General features: G+C 35.2%; 1 protein-coding gene across 8 annotated transcripts in view; it reads left to right on the plus strand.

Annotated features, from left to right (window-relative positions):
* The window catches only part of CSNK1A1 (casein kinase 1 alpha 1), a 47,183-nt gene extending 24,311 nt beyond the window's left edge, over positions 1 to 22,872 (plus strand). The window contains exons 4-11 of one of the 8 annotated variants that reach the window (XM_087867875.1): positions 168 to 266; positions 2,691 to 2,774; positions 6,824 to 6,963; positions 8,453 to 8,531; positions 9,501 to 9,575; positions 12,076 to 12,182; positions 13,169 to 13,317; positions 18,023 to 19,703. In XM_087867875.1, the coding sequence (XP_087724001.1) occupies positions 168 to 266; positions 2,691 to 2,774; positions 6,824 to 6,963; positions 8,453 to 8,531; positions 9,501 to 9,575; positions 12,076 to 12,182; positions 13,169 to 13,317; positions 18,023 to 18,087 (798 nt within the window). In that variant the 3' untranslated portion in view covers positions 18,088 to 19,703. Of the gene's footprint in view, positions 1 to 167; positions 267 to 2,690; positions 2,775 to 6,823; positions 6,964 to 8,452; positions 8,532 to 9,500; positions 9,576 to 12,075; positions 12,183 to 13,168; positions 13,323 to 16,900; positions 17,191 to 18,022; positions 19,704 to 20,353 lie in introns of those variants that run through there. The other 7 variants (XM_087867872.1, XM_045815245.2, XM_045815244.2 and 4 more) reach the window with 7 other exon arrangements.
* The last annotated feature ends 292 nt before the right edge of the window (positions 22,873 to 23,164 follow it).

A 23,164-nucleotide genomic window follows, 5' to 3' on the forward strand; every position in this document is an offset into this window, starting at 1 on the left:
TTTTGTCTAGCACTTGTCTTTGTGAACTCTCAATGAAGTTGTTAAAATATACCTGTGATCTTGAAAAATAATTGAGATGTTGAAATAATTGAGAAATAACTATGTTGCTTTCTTGTGTCACAATTCAAATTACATAATTGTCTCTCACCCCCTCCTTTTTCTTCCAGATGATCAGTAGAATTGAATATGTGCATACAAAGAATTTTATACACAGAGACATTAAGCCAGATAACTTCCTAATGGGTATTGGGCGTCACTGTAATAAGGTTAGTCAAATGTTTGCATGAAAGAGCAGAGTAAAAACTCCAAGAATTGCTTTGGTAAACTTTCAGTCTTTAAAAAGTCATAGGAATTTGTATTTGCTGTTGATGATTGCTTTAAAAGATTGTGCTAGAAGGACAATCAGCTAACTCTATTAACTTAGTAACTTGAAATAAATTTTCTCCCAACTTACCCAACCAAGGTTAATTATAGTATATGGAAATAGAAAATTCCCAAGGGCTTTATAATGAAATGTAGTCATCTGTTATTTAATTATTAAACAGTTGTATCTGTTTTTCACCCATTCAGGTAGTAAAAAACCCCATGCACTTTTTTCCCTGAATGCTAAAATCAGATTTTAATCTTTGTCACTGAAGTGTGGGTTTTTGTAATATATGTGCTTGTGCCAGCGTGGGAACCACTGACCCATCTGTCACCATGGCGTTAACATTTGCTGACTGAGCATGATCATAATGAAAATTCTTCAGTCCTTGGATTTGTGTATTCAAAAGGATAACTTTTGGGCCTGCTTCAAAAGTAGTTGACAGTTTCTTACTTGGGTGCCAAGTTGGGTGGATTCTGCACCCCTCCTTCCCCTTTCAAAGGAAAATAAATAGTCAAGTGAAATGAACATTCATACAACAAAATTAGTATTCACTGGGGTCTCAGAATGGTTAACATACTATGGGGTGATTGGGTTTTAGATAGTGACGCATGACTGCAGTTAGAAACTAATTGTGTTGAAATTTTTTCTGCAATGATTAGTTTTATTGAGTGAATTGCTTTATTTATCGATTCAATGTTGAGCTCGGGCAGACAGGCAGCATTGGCAATGCACTAAGCATGTTATGATCTGATGATCTGATAGAAATTCTCAACTTCAGGACAACTTGGGGTTTTTTGGTTTTTGTGGTTTTTTTGTTTTGTTTTGTTTTTGGAAGGAAGATTCCCATTTGTTTTATTAAATCATTAGGAAATGTTTGGTGTTTTTAGGTCTGGCTATAAATGTTTACCTTTGTTTGCCTGTATGAATGCCAACTTGTAGCCATTACCATTAGAACTGGTGTTACTTGTTAATGCGTGAGACATTGATGTTGGTCTGACCAAGTTTTAGGAAATTAAAATTTTTTGTTGAAAGCTAAACTTCAAATAATGAAAGGTGTGTATATCTACATATAACTTACCTTGCCATTCCCAAATTGTATCTTTTTTTTTTTTTAAATATGATATAGCTTCTCTCTCTGAAGCATCCAGGTTCTTAATTGTTATTGCAAAACCTGGTAATTTAATTGAAAAAAAAATTACTGGTCTTAATTTTTTGGGCAGTTTTGTCAGTTTGACCCTGATCTTTTGGCCATTTCCCAGCCCTCCTTCCCCATTTTCTTCCTGCCAAAGACCCATTATCCTCTTGCGATCTGTGTTCTGCATGTCGACATTGCAGTACATGGTTTTTGTCTTAAAATTAAATGAAGACCTAGATAATAGCTCTTTGCTCCCCCCCCTTTAAAAATAGCTTGTTCATTACATAGTTGTGTTAGGATGTCCAGTTTGCCCTGTGATGAAACTTTTTTAGGATCTTGTGTCCTCTCTAGAGATAATAATAATAATAAAAAAAATAACTGTGGAGCTGCTTGCTGTTAATACAGTTCAGAGAGACCCTAGGGTAGAAGTGCAGTGTTTCACTTAAGATGCAAATTCTAAATGTTGTTCTTGAACATTTTAGATTAGTGTTTTGTTTATGTAGTTGGTTTTTAGTGTTTTCTTTCTGTATTGTAGTTTGAAAAAATGCCAGTTTTCTGAGACTGGATTCTTTGGTTAGCTTGCTCTAGTAGTTTTCTATTCATGGGGAAAAAAGAGTGGGGGGGGCTTTTGAGGTTTTCTTTTTTCTTTTTTTTTTTTTTTTTAAGTCAAATTTCTTACTTGGAAAATTGTTCTGAATTTGATATTTAGGAGTGACCACTCCAATCTTAGTGAATTTGTTCATCTCTTCCAGTAATCAGCCCTGCATGCTTATGAAAACCAATTTTGAGGTGACTAAATGCCTTCTACCTCTTCCTTACTGAAGATTTTTTTCCCCTGTACAGTCTTTCTTGGGGGAAGGGCAGATTGTGATACCAAATACTGCAGAGCCAAATTCCCCATTTTTGATTAAAAAATTGAAGAGCCAAATGTCACCATTGCTATCCCTGATTCAGGCAGTGACACAATATAGTGGCATTAAAAACTTGAGTATTTTCCAGAATTCAAATGTTCTTGAGCATGTGATTCTTATTTGGAAAACTGAGAAGCTACAGTGCTTGGTGGAAGAAGGATGGCATTTGGCTACCCTGTTCTTTCTCTAATGCCTCGGTGTTGCCTGTCTGCGCCGGCCATTGTTGCAATGTAAGCAATACTGTTTGATGCACTGCCACCCTCTATTGTCTGTTTAGTGTTTAGAATCTCCAGTGGGGAAGAGGAAAAGAAGCATGACTGTTAGTACTTCTCAGGACCCATCTTTCTCAGGATTAAACCAGGTCTGAAACTGTCTCCTATTCCAACCTCAATCCCAAATTCATGTGCTTTTCTTTTTTATTGTTTTATTTTGATTATTTTTGTTCTGTTTTAATTCTGGAGAATGTAGATCTTGCTCGAGCATCTCTTACGTTGGCATTATTCAGACATACTTGGCAAACATATAACATTACTAAGATGGTTTTTTTTTGTGGCTTTTGCTTAAAATTTGTAAAGTTTAGAGAAAATCTAAATGAAAACAGGATTATGTTTAGATCTCTAACATCCACATGAGGAAATGATATGTTGGTCGAGTATTGAAATTCTTTGTCTAATGGTAAACTTGAGATAGACTGTTTAGTTTTTAAAAATGTATTTGGAGTTGCAGAACTTAATGCATGAAATATATCTAAATTCAGTTGCATCAGTGCTGTATGATGAATATATTCTGCCTCAACTCTCTTCCCCTTCCCTAATGAACTTCAGGTAAGTGTAGATCAGATTTGAGGTACAGTGTTTCTAGAATTGATTTTCCTCAGTCTGTGAATTCTCCAGCTTCAACCAAACGGCATGAGATGCTGAAAGAGCATTGTTTGCTCTGGTACTAGGAGACATTGCAGTCTAACAATATAACATTAACATTGAACGCACTTATCAATTACCAATTAATAACACATTAGACAAGTTAAAGGAATGCATAACCTGATGATTTAGTGTTTGGCAGGCTAAGTAAGTACCCCAGTAATTTTCTTAAAAAATTTTTTTGCATAGGTGGAACTCTTCACATTTTCTTTTACTTTCATAGACGTTAGTGAGCTTCATTAAGCTCTTGAGCAAATAAATGAATCTTCATCATTCAATTTAGTATATACTGAAAAGGAAGTACTGGCATGAGTAATCAAGAGCGAAAAGTTGTATTTGGTGTATGAGCATACTTTGTAGTTTCAAAGTGTGTTCCATACTTTGTACCACATACATCATGTGGGTGATCATTTAATCCTTTTCCATACTGCCCAGCAGTATTCCAGGTACTGTCTTCTGCTGTTAAATAGATTTCCGAAATTCAAGCTTACTAAAGAAATAACAATTGTAACTGATTCTTAGTTGGGGGGTGGGGAGAGGGGTTGCTGGGTAATTAGGTACATTATCAAGCATCTAGTGCCCCAGTTTTGCTTATCCATTCATTCGCACATTTATATTTTGTAGCATAATCGTTTAATAATTTCCATAAAATTGATTTGTTTATTTTCTCTACATAAAGGTTAGCTGGGTTGTGAAGAAAAGTGATGTTGTGAATTTTTTTGGAAGGGCAGAGAGATGTGGCCCCTGGTTAAGAGAAAAATTGCTAGATACACTAAAAACTAAAATTAGTGATAGTGTTTCTGAGGAAAGTGCACCGCTGCTGGATGGAGTTACTACCCCAGTATGTCCCACATTAACTCATTCCCACATGCCTTTGAAGAACAGGCTGCATTCTGTGAAACAGGCACTGATTTTACATGGAACACAAGATACAGATCTTGTATCTGAAAAGCAGCTTGACCCACCAAAGAAATGAGACTTCTTTTTGCATGTGCAAACCTATAAAAAATACATTATCTTACGACTTACTGAATATTGACTTTTCCTTGGTTGGTTCTTCCTTTATATATTTACAGCTGTTTGGTTGTATCTTTGGTATCCTGTGGTGTCATGTAAACACTTCCATTATGTTTATATTTTTAAATTCAAAGCAGAGAGGGCTACTACAGAAGCTTGATAGATACCAGAAGATGAACTACCAAGAGATTGAGATTTTTTTTTTATTTTGAAAAATCTTCCTCTTCAGTTGTTTGCTCTTAAAATAAGGTAGCTTTGTTTAGCAGTGAAATTATCTTTCTTGACTCTCAGTTTTTATAAGAGAAAACTTAAGAGTTGATTTGTTTTGTAGTTTTTTGTTTTGATATTAAAGTTGGAGATATTCGAGAAGTTCGTTTTTGTTTTCTTAAACTAATTTCATCCTTTAGAGTTGTGGAAGGAAAGAACTCTTGTGAATACTGAGTTTTTATAAAATAAATCTTTTAAAAAGGTTGTGAGAAAATGTCTGGTTATTGAGTTGCAAATGGAGCTACTGAATGTAGACTTAGGAATGAAACTATCAGTTATAATCATGTCAGAGTTGTTCCTATCTTCTCCTCTATTTTGAAGTATTAAAAGAAGCAATCCCAGAAAATATCCTTTAAAAGAGGAGAGTCTGTGTCCTAATCACCTTTTATTTAAAACCCACATAATTCTTAGGGATGTTTTTAAAAATACTATGAAACTGGGTGTCCTTTTATGTTTGTTTTTGCCTTGTTTTCTTTTCAGTGTGACTCAAATTTTTGGTTGGCTTAACAGAAATGTATATTGCTCATTTTAATATTTGTATGCTGAGCCCATTTTCATATCAAGAGAAACTTAAGAGTGTGAGCTTTATTTCTCTTTGTGTTTTATAAGACTAACTTTCTCATAGACGTATAATAATGCAATTGCTGAGGAAGTGAATTTAATCTTACTAGAGAGCTCTCATGCAGTTGCATTTTACAAAAAATTTGATCTTCATTCTTTTATAGTAGAACAGGTGAAAATAAGTATTTCGTTGTTAAATTGGTGACACAAGCTCAAACCTCTATGTCTTTCCCATCCCATGTCCAGTTAAGGCTAGGGTACAGTGCCTGCCTGGTAATAAGTGTTTTTCTTTTTCTTTTTCTTTTCTTTTCTTTCCTTTTTTTTTTTTTTTCTTAAGTACTCTCTATGCCCAACATGGGGCTCTAATTCACACCCTGAGTTTAAGAGTCTCATGCTCTTATGACTGAGCCAGCCCTGTACCCCTCGATAGAAGTGTTTTTCATCCTCCTAAGAGAGGCATTTGATCACATCTTTTCACCTAAATCAATCACTTTATTTATTCTTATACAGACTCTAGTAGACTAGGTGACAGGTTTCCTAGGACATCACAGATTATAAACAGGGCAGAAGGGACCCAAAGTCTACTTAATGGAAAGAAGAACTACAAAATGTAGGCATAACAGGGGAAAAAAAGTCTAGGGCTAAATGCTGTAAGGCCACATAGACCTGCCTTGTTCGATAATCTTTGTAAACATAACTTTAATAAGTGAATTTATGATCAAGACTAAAATTTGAAGATTATTTTGCTTTAGAAGGTAGGTAAATATGAACATATTTTGGGTTTTTTTCTTTTTTTATCAGAAACAGGTTTTTCCTTCTTTTAAGTGTTAATCTCGGAGAATAAACCTCACTTACCTTTAAAAATTAGCTGCATTATAGATGAATATCTTATTCCCTGTGACAGCACTAAACAGTATTTTGTTCTAAAATACTAGTCTGGATTTTAGTTAGCTCCTTTGAACTGCTATTTGTAAGTTATCTTGATATAAATAAATACTTAGTACTTAAAGATTTTTGATCAACTTATTGTATTTCCCAGAAGTTTAACCTGATACATGGATAAATGTTAGTGGGAAGTAGTAGAATGTAATGCATGCTTTTTTAAAAAAATCCTCCTTTTTTGTTAATAAAAATCTTGGTTTTGTTGTCAATATCAAACTTTCAGAGTTATTTTATTTTAAATAATGAACATTCTGTTGGCATACTGAATGAAGAATGGCCTTTGTAAAATGGAAGAATTCCAGATAGTTTGTTTAGTTTTTGAAACCTCATGCTTGTTTACCAGCAGTAACAGGATGTCAGATTTCATCATGGCACACAGCACACTTGTCAACTCTTGCTATCAAGCATGTATATATTTCTCCACTACTTTTCTAAGGACAGGCTCCTGAGTGTATAGTAAACTGGGCCTGTGCAGTTGGTTCAGCTCACAAGGATCTACCACTCAAATGTATTTTTTTTTAACTTGATTTATTGATGAGGACTAGTAGAAGCTTATTAGAGTGTTAAGTTTGTTCATGTTTTCTGCCTATGATACTTTATTTTGATATAATTGAACAAGATAGTAGAAATGCCATTTAATGAATAAAGAGCAGTTCAATTGAACAAGGTTGGAGACCTAATATCCCTTTATTTTCTTTTAAAGTTATTCCTTATTGATTTTGGTTTGGCCAAAAAGTACAGAGACAACAGGACAAGGCAACACATACCATACAGAGAAGATAAAAATCTCACTGGCACTGCCCGATATGCTAGCATCAATGCACATCTTGGTATTGAACAGAGGTGAGTTTGAAAAATGAATGTGTTTATCGGATCCATAGCAAGAGTCGCTAAAGGGTTTTTTATGATATATAAGGACGTCTCTTGGCTGAGAATTTGAAGGACACTTGTTAATCCTTTTACCTGTTGGCTAGTCAGTGCTGAGAAGCCAATTAAATGAGAGATCTTTTATTTTCTTTGTTGAAGGTTGTCTCTTGGGGAGAAAATACTGCATAATGGAAAGTTAGCATACATGCAGTTTTATCTTGATGTTTATTTTTTTGCAGCTGGAGACAGTACTTATTTTCTTAATGCTGATCTTGGACTTTTTATATTTTAGTAATTTAAGTTTTGGGGAAGAATGTATTAGTTATTTATTTTCACAAGAAAAATGGTGTCTGAGTCCTGATGGACCAAGAGGGGGTTGGTGGGCCATCTCATGTTCTACCCTTTCACTCCTACATGAATTAATAGGATCTGGATTGAGGTAAACATTGTCATGATCTTTTTGCTTTTTCTATTTCTTCTGTTTTCTATTTTTTTCTGGTTTTTCGTCTTCCGTCATCTTTTATCAGTCCGTTTTTGCTCCATAAAACAGGCATAGAAATGATAAATGATATGGTTTCAGGTTAGGGGACTTCAAGAGAAGAATTTTAAGCTTGGAAATGTTCAGTGTATGTGTGTATATATATTCGTATAGATGTTTAACTAGCTTTAACATGTTAATATATTTCAGCATCCCTCAAGTTCTTTTTTTTTTTTTTTTTTAAGATTTTATTTATTTGGCAGAGAGAGAGAGACAGCGAGAGAGGGAACACAAGCAAGGGGAGTGGAAAAGGAAGAAGCAGGCTCCCAGCAGGGCAGGGAGCCCGATGTGGAGCTCGATCCCAGGACCCTGGGATCATGACCTGAGCTGAAGGCAGACGCTTAATGACTGAGCCACCCAGGCACCCCCCCCCCCCCCGTCAAGTTCTTTTTTTATAAGCTTCTGCAAAACTTAAAAGTATCTTGCTACTTTGTTCTTCCATCTTCATTAACTTCATTTAGAAAGTTGTTGAGCTAAATCCTTTTTGCTCTTTAGAAATTAAATTGCAGGACTGTGTTGAATTTTATAATTTCGTATTCTGGAAGAAAATTTTGTTTAGAAGTAACTCTTTGTGGGGCGCCTGGGTGACACAGCGGTTAAGCGTCTGCCTTCGGCTTAGGGCGTGATCCCGGCGTTATGGGATCGAGCCCGACATCAGGCTCTTCCGCTATGAGCCTGCTTCTTCCTCTCCCACTCCCCCTGCTTATGTTCCCTCTCTCGCTGGCTGTCTCTATCTCTGTCAAATAAAATCTTAAAAAAAAAAAAGTAACTCTTTGTGAACTTTTTTTTTTTTTGAACTTTAAGCACCTTTCACAAGCCACAAAATTGCTCTTTCCCCTCACTTGAGAAAACTTCTTGTGTACCTGCCTTTCTTTCGCATGTTTTCCATAATAATTCCAGCTCATAACTTTACATTTTCTTTTGTAGCCGCCGAGATGACATGGAGTCATTAGGATATGTTTTGATGTATTTTAATAGAACCAGCCTCCCATGGCAAGGACTAAAGGTAAACAAGACTCCCGTTACCAGTGATTTGTTTTAAGAATAAAAATACATATTGGAGATGAACTCCTAAGATCACTTTCAAATGAGGCTTTCTGAGAGTGAATTTATTTTATTTTTTACCTTTTATTAGGGAAATAAAATCTGATCATTTTAGCAAGAATTAAGTTAATGGAATCCCATAGTCAGGCCTAAAGAACAGTTTCCTTTGGGACACTAAGTAGGTACCCACTGTAACCAGTAGTTTTATCTGAATGGAAATGGACATGGGCTAAATAAAGGTGGAGGCTTTCTCAACTTGATGTATTGCCAGTATGTTGAAAATGTATACTTTTATGCTTAGTAAAACTGGTTCTTCTAGAAATACTAGCTATCTTACTTAATTATCCTAACATTCGTTTCTATTAATTAGGAGTTTCACCTTGACTTTTGTGTCTGTTAATGATAACTCACCGTCCTAGAATTTAAAGGCTATTTTGATACTTTATTGGTCCTTTAATGGAAAATGGTCCCTGTATTTATTGAGTATCTGTGAACTAGACAGTTGCTCGGTGCTTGTGTGGGTAGCTCTATCCAGTATGAATCATTTTTACATTGGAAAAATATTTTGACTTCCCTTAATAATGTTACTAAATGATGCGAACTGTTTTTGGTATTGATCTACTTATACCTTTGCCCTTGTGTTGAATATGAGTTGTGAAAACTCATTTCAGATTTAACTTCACCTATTTTTACTTAAATCATGTTCTTGATAGACTCACCCATTCCTAACAGCTGAACATGTTTTTAAAGTAGAAACTCATATAAAAAGCTAACAGTTTGGGGGGGGGTATATTTTGGTATATTGTACTTTGATTTATTTTAGGTTATGATTTCTCTTGAATCTCAAGTTTACATTTATGACTGGTGGGTTAAACTAACGAGGTTCTTCTCGGTAGTATTGAATATGTGGTTTGATTCTTATTTTCTACAGGCTGCAACAAAAAAGCAAAAATACGAAAAGATTAGTGAAAAGAAGATGTCCACTCCTGTTGAAGTTTTATGTAAGGTGAGTGTGCATGATGGCTTTTTTTTTTTTTCCAATATAAATAATCCAAGAAGTTTGGAACTTTTTAAACATCCTGTTAGATAGCTATTTACCATTTTAAATGTATGTTTTGATAATTCTAAGTATCTTTAAGAGTGGCTTGAACATATGGGTCATTTTAAGTAAGCATTTTATGTTTCTGGTTTGTTTGGGCCCTATAATTTGTTAAAAATTAGAGGAAGAAGAAGAGGACAGGTAAAATTTTCTAGTGGAGCCTTACCAACTTATGAAAAAATTAGGAAATATTCTCCTTATCCCGAAACTGGTGCTGGTAAAGAAAGGATATTGACAGTTGTCAGATCACAGCAATCCAAAATAACCACAATAACCAGTGTCCAACAATATAGATGACAGTTTGAGTCAGGCTCATTTCCCTGAAATCTCAGACGTTGTTCAAGAAGCCTGTAAGTTGAGAATGGAGAAGTAGCTGTGTCATGATGGATAACGATGGTCTTTTCCATTGAAAGAAAACCACACGGTCATCTCTGAGACAATTGCATACTTGAAATTATTAGGAAACACTATATAATGATATAGTTGGGTGTTAGAAGAGGGAAGTGAACATGGTGTTGAAACAGTACTTTGTGGAAGGGGGAGAGGTGATGTTTTTATGTCTCCCTGTCACAGATTTGCTTTTCCCTTCTCTAGATCTACAGTAGAGGAGGGTTTGGGTTGGGTAAGAGACTATCATCTTTTCTGAGACACTCTGGGGACTTGTTTTAAATTACGAAATACATTTTAGGTCAATGAATAAAATGTTTATGTGTTGTAGTGTACCCAAATAACTTTAAAATCTGTATACTTTAGGAAGTAAAACATGTTTTCTGTACACGACTATATCCATGCAACATAATGGTTCATTTGGATTACTGGAAAAGTCAGCCATTTTTACAGGAAAGGAAAGGGAGGGTTAGTACATTGTCTGCTTCGGGGTCATGTCTTACTTTTGACCTAGAAATAATGAACTAGGTCTTTCTGGATTAGCCACATATAATTGATCGAGGCTGTAGTGAATAAGGAATATTAGTATTACTATAAGGTAGTGAGATTGTTTCCAGTCACCATGGTCCACTGGTAACTACTTACTTGATATCTGTAATACTCATGATATTGGTAGTTTTCTTTTGTTAATAAGGTTTTGCCTGTTCTCATAAGGTAGCCATGCATGAAGTAAGCTATTTGACCTTTAGTTGTAGTTGTTTAGCTCCATTTGTAATACACATAAAAGCAAGTTCATTTTGGTATATGCTGTTTACTATTAATACACACCATGAATGTATATTAAAAATTTTAGTCATGTTAAGCATTTAACTAAAATGTACAGTGTATTTATCACTTAAAAGGTTTTAGCTGTCCACTCTTGAACAGTGAAGTAGCATAAAAATTAAATCTGTTTATGTCTGTGCAGTGAGTAAAAATAAATGTTGCAAGTATGTCAATTGTATCCCACCTTAACCTCCTGCATGTGAGAAATTTCTCAAAATTTGAAGGTTGTGGGAAGAGACTATTTCTTAGCTTACAGCCCTTCACATTCACATATACTCGAGGCAGAGTGTAGGGGTTTTTGTTAAAATTTTTTGCATTTCTACATTTTTGCTGGCAAAATCTTTCGGTGGTTAATATCTATAGGCTTAAAGATGTTTTATATACAGTTTTGAGAATCTTTCCTAAGAAACTAAGAATGTAAAAAGTTTATGCCCACAGGTGTACTTACTAATATTGTTTATGAAAGAAAAATTTTAACCGCTTAAATGTCCAGTTATAGGGAACAAGTTAATATGGTGTATTCACTGGTCTGGATATTATCCAGCCATTCAGAAGCTTATGAAGAGGTTGGAAATAACACAGAGGGATAATTGCAATATAATGTTAGTGGAAGAGCAGAATATGTTAATATGCAGTATAGTAACAGTTACAGAAAAAGAAAAGGCAAACTCAGTCTGTTCGTAGGACAAAACATTGGATTGATCTGTATCACAACAGCGGTTGCACTGTATGTTTGTACTCTTGGTGATTTTACTTTTCTGTTTGAATAGGTATATTCTCTTACCCCAAAAAAAGTAATTACAGAGTTGGGGGAGAAAGTGCACGTTCACTGTCCTGTTGCGGTAAAGATCCTTACTGGCCTCCATTTGGTCATTTGTTCATTGTTGCCATTGAATTATTTGCCATTGATAAAATGATAACAGGTTGGATATCCAGATTATTTAAGAACCTAATACTGTAGGGAAAGGATCCATGTTTCCTCTGCCAATATTAAAAAATGTACATGATGTGGTAGTCAGGATTTATGAGGATACCAAGTCATATTATACTTAGTTTAGTTCTCAGATCTTATGGCAAAGTAGTGAAACACTCTTCTCAAAAACAGTTTTTACTTGTATTTAAATACATTTATTTTTCTGCCTTAAATAAATTTTTTTGTTTTTTTACTTTGTGTTTTTAACTCTTGAACTTGTAGGGGTTTCCTGCAGAATTTGCCATGTACTTAAACTATTGTCGTGGGCTGCGCTTTGAGGAAGCCCCGGATTACATGTATCTGAGGCAGCTATTCCGCATTCTTTTCAGGTCAGTTCTTCAAGTATTCTTAAGACTGTAGTCTCTAGTGAGGGAAATGGGTTAAATCCATCCAACGCATCTGTTCTGACAAGTAGCAAATAAAAGCAGGTCTAACCCATATGAATAACATATTAAGAAACTTGAGTTTGGCATGTTTCCATTGTGGTGCAGATGTGCTTGAAATTATTTTAGTTTGGGATGGAGAAACAGTTGACTCAGACTCCCAAGTAGAATCTAACTTTTCCACGATAGTTGCCATTCATATTAGATAGAAATGATTATTGGTGGCCCTTGTAACTCTCCAGCTTTGCTACAGAACCCTATTTAATAACAAAATTAACAGCAGTTAAAATAGATAGTTATGTGATCTGTGATTGTGTGGAGGCAGGCCTCAGATTCTAGGGTTCCCAAGGTGCAACCCAGAATTGGTCTCGAGCAGAGGGGGAAATAAAGTACATGTGGCCCAAAATCTTAGTTGGAAGAGGATACGAATTGGGGGTAATTCTCTAACCCCAGAAAAGTCTTCCTTTCCAAGCCAGCAGCTTACACATCTCCTTCACAGGCTTTCGTTCATATGCTTACTCTGATTTGTTCTTAGAAGGTACCTCCTATTTGGATGGTTCCCTAAATAATTGACCGCTTGACACTTCATGTTTTTGTTGTTGATGCTGCTGTTCATTCCCACTCCCTGCCTCTTTCAAGAAAGTATTAAAAGCAGCTTCTTTCTGAAAGATGAGAATATTGATTCTTAATGAATATATCAGACCGAAGTGGTGACACCATTTTCCTTCAGTTGTGACTTGTAAAAAGTGGAATTAATGAACTGAACAGTTAAAAAGTCATGTATATGGAATGAAGTCTTTTAGAAGCTACATACTTATGAGAAAATACTATCATGTCCTTAAAAAGTATCCTTACTGTCTTGAAAGCTCAGTAGAGTATTTAACTAGACTCTATTATTAAAGGATTAACATATATCATTTTATGTTTTCCAGGACCCTGAACCACCAATATGACTACACATTTGATTGGACAATGTTAAAGCAGAAAGCAGCACAGCAGGCAGCCTCTTCAAGTGGGCAGGGTCAGCAGGCCCAAACCCCCACAGGCAAGCAAACTGACAAAACCAAGAGTAACATGAAAGGTTAGTAGCCAAGAACCAAGTGACGTTACAGGGAACAAATTGAACAAAAAATTGGGTAATTTATTCATTTCTAACAGTGTTAGATCGAGGAGGTGGTTTTAAAATAAGTAAAAATTTGGCTCTGTGTTTTTAAAAAAAGACGTCCTTGGAAAATTTGACTACTAACTTTAAACCCAAATGTCCTTGTTCATATATATATGTATATGTATTTGTATATACATATATGTGTGTATATATATATATTATATCATTTCTCTTGGGATTTTGGGTCATTTTTAACAACTGCATCTTTTTTACTCATTCATTAACCTTTCCAAAATAAACATTTGGTGTTGGGAATATGGTATAATCAATCAATCCAAAATCCTAGACCTAACACTTGTTGATTTTTAATAATGAATCTGGTTAGCCATGGTATTTGGACTTTCTTTCAGACTAACAGTGTTAAGATTTTTTTTTTTTGCATGTTAATGCTTTAGCATTTAAAGTGGAAAATTGTGAACATGATCTAATTTCAGAGGTGAGTCTGGCATTGCCCCCGAAGTGTCTATCTTCTCAGTTGCAGAGCATCTCATTTGCGCTCTTAAATGCTCAAATAACTGAAAAGCTCGACACATCTTTCCTACTCAAAAACCAGATCTCTCTTTTAGTTGCTATTTAACTATGTAAGATTCTTAATTTCAAAACCGTTCTTTTGTTTTGGGCTTTATTTTATAAAATCTTGCAAATACTCAGGGTCTGGGGGTTCATTGTGGAATTGAATCCTGCAGTTAGGCTTTGCAAATTGAAAAGAAAACTGGGGCAAATGCCACTGAACTGCTAGTCTATTTCCTTTCTGTCTGTGGCCCTCTTGGTGCTGCTGAGGAGTAGAACTGTTAGGGCACAGCTCCGTTCTTGTCACTGTTGCCATACAGTTCGACTCCTGTGTTTATCATGGTTTTTGTTTGTTTTTCTTTCTCCCCTTTCTGGGGCTTACCTCCTGATACCTGCCTACTTTCTGGAAGTGGTGGGCAGGTAAGGTTTGGTCTTCGGTTTCTAATTATTTAATTTCTGAATGACTGCTCTAGTCTGAATTTAGTCTTCTTTGGTCTGTATTTTTAGGATTGTATTTTAAAAATTTTGTGATTTAAAAATAGACTCTAATTTGAGGATACTTTTCAAGAAGTATAATTCACTGATGTCATCCTCATCCCAGCAGCTCATCTATTAGGAATGAAGTTGAGATTCTTCTCTTCCATGTTTCTGTATTTGGGAAGGATTCATAGTTGAAGGCTTAATGTAATGGGGTTTCTTAGATGATGAAATTTCAGCTCAGGATAGCAAACACTAATGCTTGCCTTTGCGTCTCAGTTGGGACTTAGTTGTCCCTTTTGAGTGTTTTAATCATTGTATGGACTAATCACAGTGCCAGGCTCTTAATGAGGTAGGTTGCTAGCTGGTGTCTCTAAGAAATGGTCCTACCAATGTAATGTTCTAAACTTAGCACTTGATATACCTGACATCTGTAGAGTATTTGCCTTTTTCATAAAATGAAACCAATTTTTGCCTATAGCTAGCTGGGATAACAGGATCATCACGAGTTGCAGTTTCTAGAACTAAAATTAGATAGAAATCTCATCTGACTTCAGGCATTTCATTTCATTTCACTTCAGGCATTCAGCAGCTTTCAGAAAGAATTCCCTAATTTTAAGTTAGTTCCATTGTTAGTTTACTGTGTGTCTCTTTCTCAATAAACAAGCAGAATTTTTATCCTGCCTTATCTAGGTCTTAAAGATGAGAAGTTGGATCCACTGAGTTAGTATGTTTCCTTGGAAAGAAATTGTAATTAAACTTAAGTTTAATCCTTAATTTTGTATTGTAACTATTTTTCATAAAAGCAAGTTAAAAATCTTATAAGGTGTTTGGGGTACCTGGCTGGCTCAGTCAGTAGAGCATGTGACTCTTGATCTCAGGGTCATGAGTTCAAGCCCCACATTGGGGGTAGAGTTTACTTGGGGGGGGGGGAGGAAGAAGAAAGAAAAGAAAATCTTACAAAATTTTCATAGCAGTGTTAGACCCAAGGTTTATACAAATTACGTAAACACCAGCTTGTAAAATAAGAATTGGACTTTCCATAAAACGTATCACTTACCATTGATTACTTTCAGAGAAACATGTTGAGGTAGTATAATTTGATTCCAAGTGAACTACTGCTTGCTACTAAAATGTGCCATGCCACAGAATACAGACAACAAAGTTGTATTTGATCTTTGACTTCTGGAAAACATTTATTTTGGTTATAGAGCTTAGTGCCCCGAACAAATATCACATGAAACTCCCTATGTGTAATGCTATGAAAGTATATAGCAGGTTTGAGAGTGGCATGAAATGAGTATGGGGAGCCTATTTTCCTAACACCAACCCCATTATCTGTGCCATCTGTTAAGAAATCTTCTGTGAAGTCTGGAGTTTGAAGACAGTCGCTCTAGGTTACTTTTTTCCTGATTACAGTCTCTACTAAGGGTGTTTAAAAGCATATTCTCTCAGGGTCCACTACAGTCGTTTTTTTATTCAAGGAAGAGCTGATGCAGCTCAGTTCTTTGCTGATTCCAAGAAATCCTTTCAGTGATGATATAATAGTACATTTTTCTAATTAAAATTTTAGAAGATGCTTTTTAAATACATTGACGGAGTAATACTCTGAGGTTTTCCACAGAGAACTGAGTTTCTTAAATGAATCTTGAGCAAGTAGAGCTATATATTGCAGGAATATCTATTCCTGAAAAAACCCCAAATGGTGGTATCAACTAACCTATTTTATATTATTATTTCTATTTTTTGAAAAATTTATATCAAGTGTTCCTTCCATGGAAAAGTGTAAGTTGTTTCAGCAGTTCACTAAGAATGTCCAAAGACTCTTTAAAGTCTGCCTTACTCAGCTAAGATGGGCTTATTACATGTGATAGACTTCTTTCCTAATTATTTTTCTAAAGAAAAGATCTTTTGAAATATTCCATTCCAAAGCCCATCAAAAGACTAAGAAACAAGGCGTTTCTCGTAAAGCACACTATGATCTCTATTAATTTGCAGTGCTCATGTGCCACAAGATTATAATTACTGTTTTTATACATATTAAAGAGAAAAATAAAAGATTCACATCTGAGGCACTTTGAAATTCATTTCACATTCTTGTCTTCAACTATATGTAATTATCAGGAAAGTACTTTTCAAGACATTTAAGAAGTACTAAAGGAAAAGGAAATATTTTTAGGATATTCAGAATGCATTTAAGGTCACCATTTCCTTAGTTGCGGTGAGAGACGGGGAGAATTTTGGAAGGTAGTGAAGCCAAAGTTGGATCCTCACATTCCTTTTCTCATCATCTTAATCCATCTGTTTACTATTCCAGCCATTGATACTAAGTGTAGTTTTATCATAATATATGTAGATGTCAAATTGTTGACAATCAAAAGATAGAAATATTTTCCATCACATCCTCCTACCATGTCCATGGTCTTCCTTGAATTACCTTCCAGTATTTACTGGGATTCACTTACCATTTATGTCTAGCTTAACTTTTTCTGACTTCACCAATTGCTGCTAGGAACGTGGCTGGTCACTCAGCAACGTAACCCAAATCACAGGGGAAGACCTTGAAATATCTGGAGACTGATCTTCTCTGAACACACTCAATCTAAAGAAGTGCCAGGGACCTGCATCTGCTTGCTGAAATTTTTGTCAGCTTTTTTCACTTTGGACAGTACAACTGAAGAGAAGAGAGTTCAGTCACCCAACAGGAAGTGAAGAGAAGTGTGCAAGAATTGATCCGTGGTGATCTGAAGCCCACATCTCCAAGGCTTGCTGGACCTATCAGAAACTTCAGCTTGTCAGATTGGATGAAGGGGTACCACACAGAAGACCTAGAAGAGTACAGCGTTGCTGTGACTCAGTGGTGTATAATGCAGACCATCCACCAGTTGGGGAAGGAATCAGTTTTAACAGGTATTTTAAAGTTTAACAACCTCAGAATTCTTTAATAGGGAAGACAAAAGAAATCAGGTCCTTAGTCTGGTTTTTTTTAAAAGGCAGTTTAGCAGTAATATGTATCTTGTATACTTAAGTTGTCATTTATTCATAGTGATAAAAATAAAACCTGTTTTCTTTCCTTCCCAACTTTTAATACATTTTTAGTTAGGTAGGAAAAATTACTGTAGTTGTTTTTGTTTTTCTTCTTTAACTTTTATAGTGCCAGTCCGATTCAGAATTGTCCAAGCTTGATTCTGATTTTTTATGCAACCAAAAAACCCACACAGGCATGTTGTAGTAAAGTTGACTGATAAATGACATTGCATTGTGAAGATGAATCTTGTCTTCAAACTACTGTTAAAAAGTTACATTTTCTACTCTGAAAGAATCCAAAAATTTCAAAAGCCCATCACAAACTTCCAAGCCATACTATTATACAAATAGCCCTTTGAACTAGTTTGTGGTTCTATTAAAAAAAAAAAAAAAAAAATCAGGGACATCTGAAGTGAATTCACAAATAAGAGCCAGTATATACTCTTCAGATTTTGGTGGACTAAGGGGGTAGAATCTCATTAATTAAATAAATACAAACATTTTTTCCCTTTTGCAGATTTGAAAAGAAACTTAAATGTAGCTATTAACTCAGTGGTCCCAGTGATCATCCAACTCTGTTTTAACTTTGTTTTTTCCTCTTTTTTAGGAGCAAAGGGATCCATTCCTTATTTTAACTGTTGTTGCAGTGAAGATGGATTTTGGGACTTTTAGAAGCCAGAAGCCAGGAGAGACCACCAAAACAGAAGATAAAAATCAAGGACTCATGCACACTGGGAAAAAGCATGCTTAGTACTTGAAGATTGAATGTTGAATACCTGCTGAATGCTCCCATTGAGATTTTTCTTAAACTTGCAGTAACATCTTAGGACAGTTCACTGGAGAAACATTGATCCCTGGGCGGAGTATCCTACCATTGGCCAATCTGGAGTTTAATATGGATTTGACTGCTCTTTTCTACCAGGAATATTTTTAGGCTAGCCTTTATCTGATCCCTAAGCAATTGTAATCATTAACTGACCCAGTAATTCTAAAATATCAGATTAAAAGATGAACATATACAATTCTTATCTAGATATAATTTTTATCCCTATTAAAGACACAAGAGTTTTCTATATTTCGAGTGACAATATAACAAGTTTTCTTTTTAGTTAGTGACAGTGGTTTCCATTTTAAAGTTGTTTGGATATTCAACATAGTAATTAAATTGTTCAGTGTAATGTAATTGCATAGCAAGCTATGATAAATCATTGTAGTAGTTGCGTAAACATTTTTCTTTATCATATTTAAGAATAATTGCGGGACTTCAAATGGTCATCAGGGTAAGGGTTATTTCTCTTTAGCTAATTCATAGTTTTAAATCTGCTTTATAATACTCTGTATTTTAACATTGGAATTAGATTACAGAATATGGTCTTTAAATTTTATTCAGGTTTGGTTTGACGGCCTTTTCTTTTTATAGCTTACCTTGGTATTTCTGTTTAGGAATACACACCAAATAGATAATACTCCGTGTGGTGAAGTACATTTTCAGAAAGTTTCATTGTTCTTCGTTTTTGACATTTGCTTTATGAATTTAGTACGTGGGTAGGCAACAAGGTCTATTTTGTCCCTACTCCGTTAGTGTGGGGGGAGAGAGAAGTGTATGACACTTACTTGTTTGTCCTCAGGTCTTTAGCCCAATATATTTTTAAGTGTATGAAAATGACTTTCTGCCCTCAAATGGAAAAACTCCTGGTTAGCAAGTGAGACAGTATTAACCAAGAAATGATGCATAAATGTCTGGTATTATCCTGGAAAAGGGGGGCATACGTGCATGCAAAGTAAATTATAGAAGCATATTATTTATCCCACAAAGCCCATTGGAGATGGTCCAACAAATATTTGAGAAGCACAAAAAAGAGAGAAGTTTATGATTAACAAAAACATGGTTTCAGTGCTAAATAAGTGAGAGATGGGAGTGAGCTAGAAAGAGCTATAATGAGGCAGGTATAAGAGTTGGCAAAGGAGTGCACCAAGGGTCATGGACACCTCGAAGGATGGCTGTTGGTGAGAGGAGGAGGTACTGATGGGATTTTCACATTGTTGAGAAGTAGGCATATTTCCTTTCTGCCTTTAGCAATAGATAAAGCTTGTATGTAATAAAGATCATCATTTCCTCTAGTGGTCTGTAGCCACAGATGAAACATGCAGCTGTTATTGCCTGAAGCTCTCTTCTATTCAAACCTGCCTGGATGTGGAAGTCTTAGAGTCTAGTTACATGGGAGGAGGGTAGTGTTTATAGGGTGGGAAGGCTTAAGAAGTAAATAAAGCCAAAAAAAAAAAAAAAAGGCCTCACTTGTTTATATTTTCAAATCTGGGGCAAAGCCTCACCTTTTTAATGTAATTGATGGAAGTAAAGAATTTTGAAAGGTATATGGTTTCTGTATAAAAATCATATACTTACCAGGTTTGTGTTCTGTGGAATAATTCAGTTATATGTTGAATACATTTATCATTAGAGTGTATTGTTCCTTACTTGTATCAGAATAATGTGCAGAAAGGTTCCTGCACATAGTATGATTAAAACATACATACTTTCTTAGTTTTTAAGGCAAAGCAATCTATTTTCCATTCTTTTGCTAAATATTTGAACACATAATACGCTCTAGGTACTCGAGATACGGAAGTAAACAAAACAGGCTCATTGGAATCACCAGTAATTCTCTAGCTTGAGAATTGTATGCTGACTGGGAAGACTGATTTCACTGTATACTACTCCTACCTAAAGGCATCCAGAATAGAAAAGGTTTTTGTTGTTTGGAAAAATTGAGCTAGTCATTTTCAGATAGATGAAAATAACACGAGTCACCATTCTAAAGTAATTATTAGCTCAGTTTCACCCAATTTCCCAATTTTGGGTGTAGTTTTTAAAAAATATTTTTTAACTTGGAATTTTAACATTCTTCTTTCTCTTTTGATTTTTTTTTTTTTTTAACAGGTTTCTAAGCATGAATCAAGGAACAGAAGAAGCAGAGCAGATGATCGGAGCAGCATTTGTTTCTCCCCAAATCTAGGAATTTTAGTTCATATGTACACTAGCCAGTGGTTGTGAACAACCATTTACTTGGTGTAAAGAACTTAATTTCAGTATAAACTGGCTCTGGGCAGCATTGGTGATGCCGTGTCCGAGTTGTAGCCACTGTAATTGTGAATATTAACTGAGATAGTGAAACATGGTGTCCAGTTTTCTATTGCATTTTTTCAAGTGGAAAAGTTAAAAATGGTTGACACACAAATTGGTGGAGAAATTGTGCATATGCCAATTTTTTTGTTAAAATCTTTTATTTTGAACTATACTGCTTTGAGATCTCATTTCAGAAGAACGGCATGAACAGTCTTCAGCCACAGTTGTGATGGTTGTAAATGCTCACAATTGTGCATTCTTAGGGTTTATCCATCCCTGGGGTTTGCAAGTTGTTCACTTAAAACATTCTTAAAATGGTTGGCTTCTTGTTTGCAAGCCAGCTGATATGGTAGCAACCAAAGATTCCAGTGTTTGAGCATACGAAAGACTCTGCCTGCTTACCTGTGCTAGAAATAACAGCATCTAAAGTGAAGACTTAAGAAAAACTTAGTGACTACTAGATTATCCTTAGGACTCTGCATTAACTCTATAATGTTCTTGGTATTAAAAAAAAAAAGCATATTTGTCACAGAAATTTAGTTAACATCTTACAACTGAACATGTATGTATGTTGCTTAGATAAATGTAATCACTGTAAACATCTATATGATCTGGGATTTTGTTTTTATTTTGAAATGGGAGCTTTTTTTGTTTACAAGTTCATTAAAAACTAAAAACTGTTTCTGTAAGGAAATGAGATTTTTTTTTTAACAACAACAAAAATGCCTTGCTGACTCACTATGAAATCAAAATCTCCCCAATTTTTTAATAGACTACTTCAAGCCATTTGTTACATACTATTCCTTTGCAAATCATTTTAGATTTAGTGTTATAACTTTTCCTCAGATTTTTTTATTTAAATTTTTTTTTTTTTTTTTTTTTGTCTGAAGGGGAAAGGCATTCTTTTCATTTTTCCTTTTTTAGTGACTTGCAGGCACAGTACGTAGCGCTGCAGCTGCGGGGCCTGGCGGTGGGACTCCTGCAGCCTCAGACTACACAGCTGGACTGATTCTGAATAGGAATGAAAGCGTTAAAGGGTTTAACTACCATTTTGTAGTTTTTCTTTAAATTCCTTGTTAACTGGAGTTGAGCAGATGGATTCTTAACCTTGGAGAGCATCCCACCGGGTGAGGTTCATAGGATTGCTGACCCTCCCTAAGCCCCTGTTTTTTCCCTCAGTTATCTGCGCTTCCTCTCAGTCTTAAATGCACTCTTTTCTTGCCTCTCTCTGACCCAAGAGAAAGAAAAACTTAATTGACAGTAATTCTTTCAATAGTGTAATTTATTCATTTATAGCATGTCAGGATAAATTAAAAGACCCTTTGTCTGAAAATGCTGCCAGAAGCCTGTTGTGTAAATGTAGGTATTTTGTAAAAAAATAACCTTGAAATTGTACATTGACACATGTTTGGTCAGATCGTGTCAGGTTTAAGTTGTTTTATTTCTTTTTTTCTTTTTAAAAACTACTTTAGCAATAATTAATCCCGTGATTACCACATTCTGCTATTAAAGGATCTGTTAGCACCATCACGCTGCAGAAATCTTAATGAGTGCGAAACTTTTGGGGTAGGCAGCTTATTTGTTTCTTTTCTATCCACCCATGTCAGTTAAGGTATTTGTTTCTTGACTAATAAACCCTTTGATACTTTTAGCCAGAAATCAGTCTCATAAAGCTATTTTTGAGTATAGTTTGTGTAAAATAAAAATGTTTAGCTTTGGTAATAACTTTTCCAAGCTGAACTCCCTCTAGCAAGATATTTTTCAGTGCTTTTATTTACTATGCACTTAGACTATGCACTTTTTCTGAAATATTTTTGTAACACTTAACTTTTTTGTATTTTTGCCATTTGAAAAGGTTGTGGTGTAGTTGGTCTGTAATTAAGTTGCAGATTTAAAACTGCTGTTAGCTTTGTAAATCAAAATATAGGTGTTTTTGTCCTGGTATATCTTCATTCCATCTGCAGCTGGAGCTGGAATCCCATTGATCTTCTAGCTACCATTCATTTTCTTCACAGTTCACAAAAGAAGAATGTGAAATTCAGTGAATGCTGTTACTAATCCTGTCGGGAGATGAATCTCATTTCACCAAAATTAAATTATGTTTTTCCACTAAAATGATGATACAAGTTGAAGACACATCACTCTGAAATTGGAAGACCTCACCACTTAAGGCTCCGCAGTGGCTTACCCAGCTGAACTCTAGGTTACTACTCTTTGTTCACCCATTGGGGGTGCAGTTTTTTTTAAATGTTGGGAGATGGCCATTCTAACTACTGTTGAATGTCTCTGTTTTGGGAAGGTATAACAAGAAAATAAAAAAGAATATATATGAAGGGAGAGACTGGTTATCTCCTCCCATATGGTTGTGCTCATGCTACTATGGCCTGCAAATGACATTTTGGAGGTTTGTGTTTACTATTTTTTCCATCAACAAATAGCAAGAGATTTTCCTATTTCTACTAGTCCTTGCAACACAATTAAAATGTTTGAAGCAGAGAATACTGTAATGATTATAAACTTAATTCCATTGTAATAAAAATACCGAACAAGATTTTAGAACCCGAGGCAATAAGCTAGTGTTTCCTAACATTTGCTGAAATACAGAGAATGGGTTCTTCTAGCTTG

Source organism: Ursus americanus, chromosome 15 (assembly GCF_024610735.1).
Source record: "Ursus americanus isolate L20-20 chromosome 15, mUrsAme1.1.p, whole genome shotgun sequence".
Lineage (NCBI taxonomy): Eukaryota > Metazoa > Chordata > Mammalia > Carnivora > Ursidae > Ursus > Ursus americanus.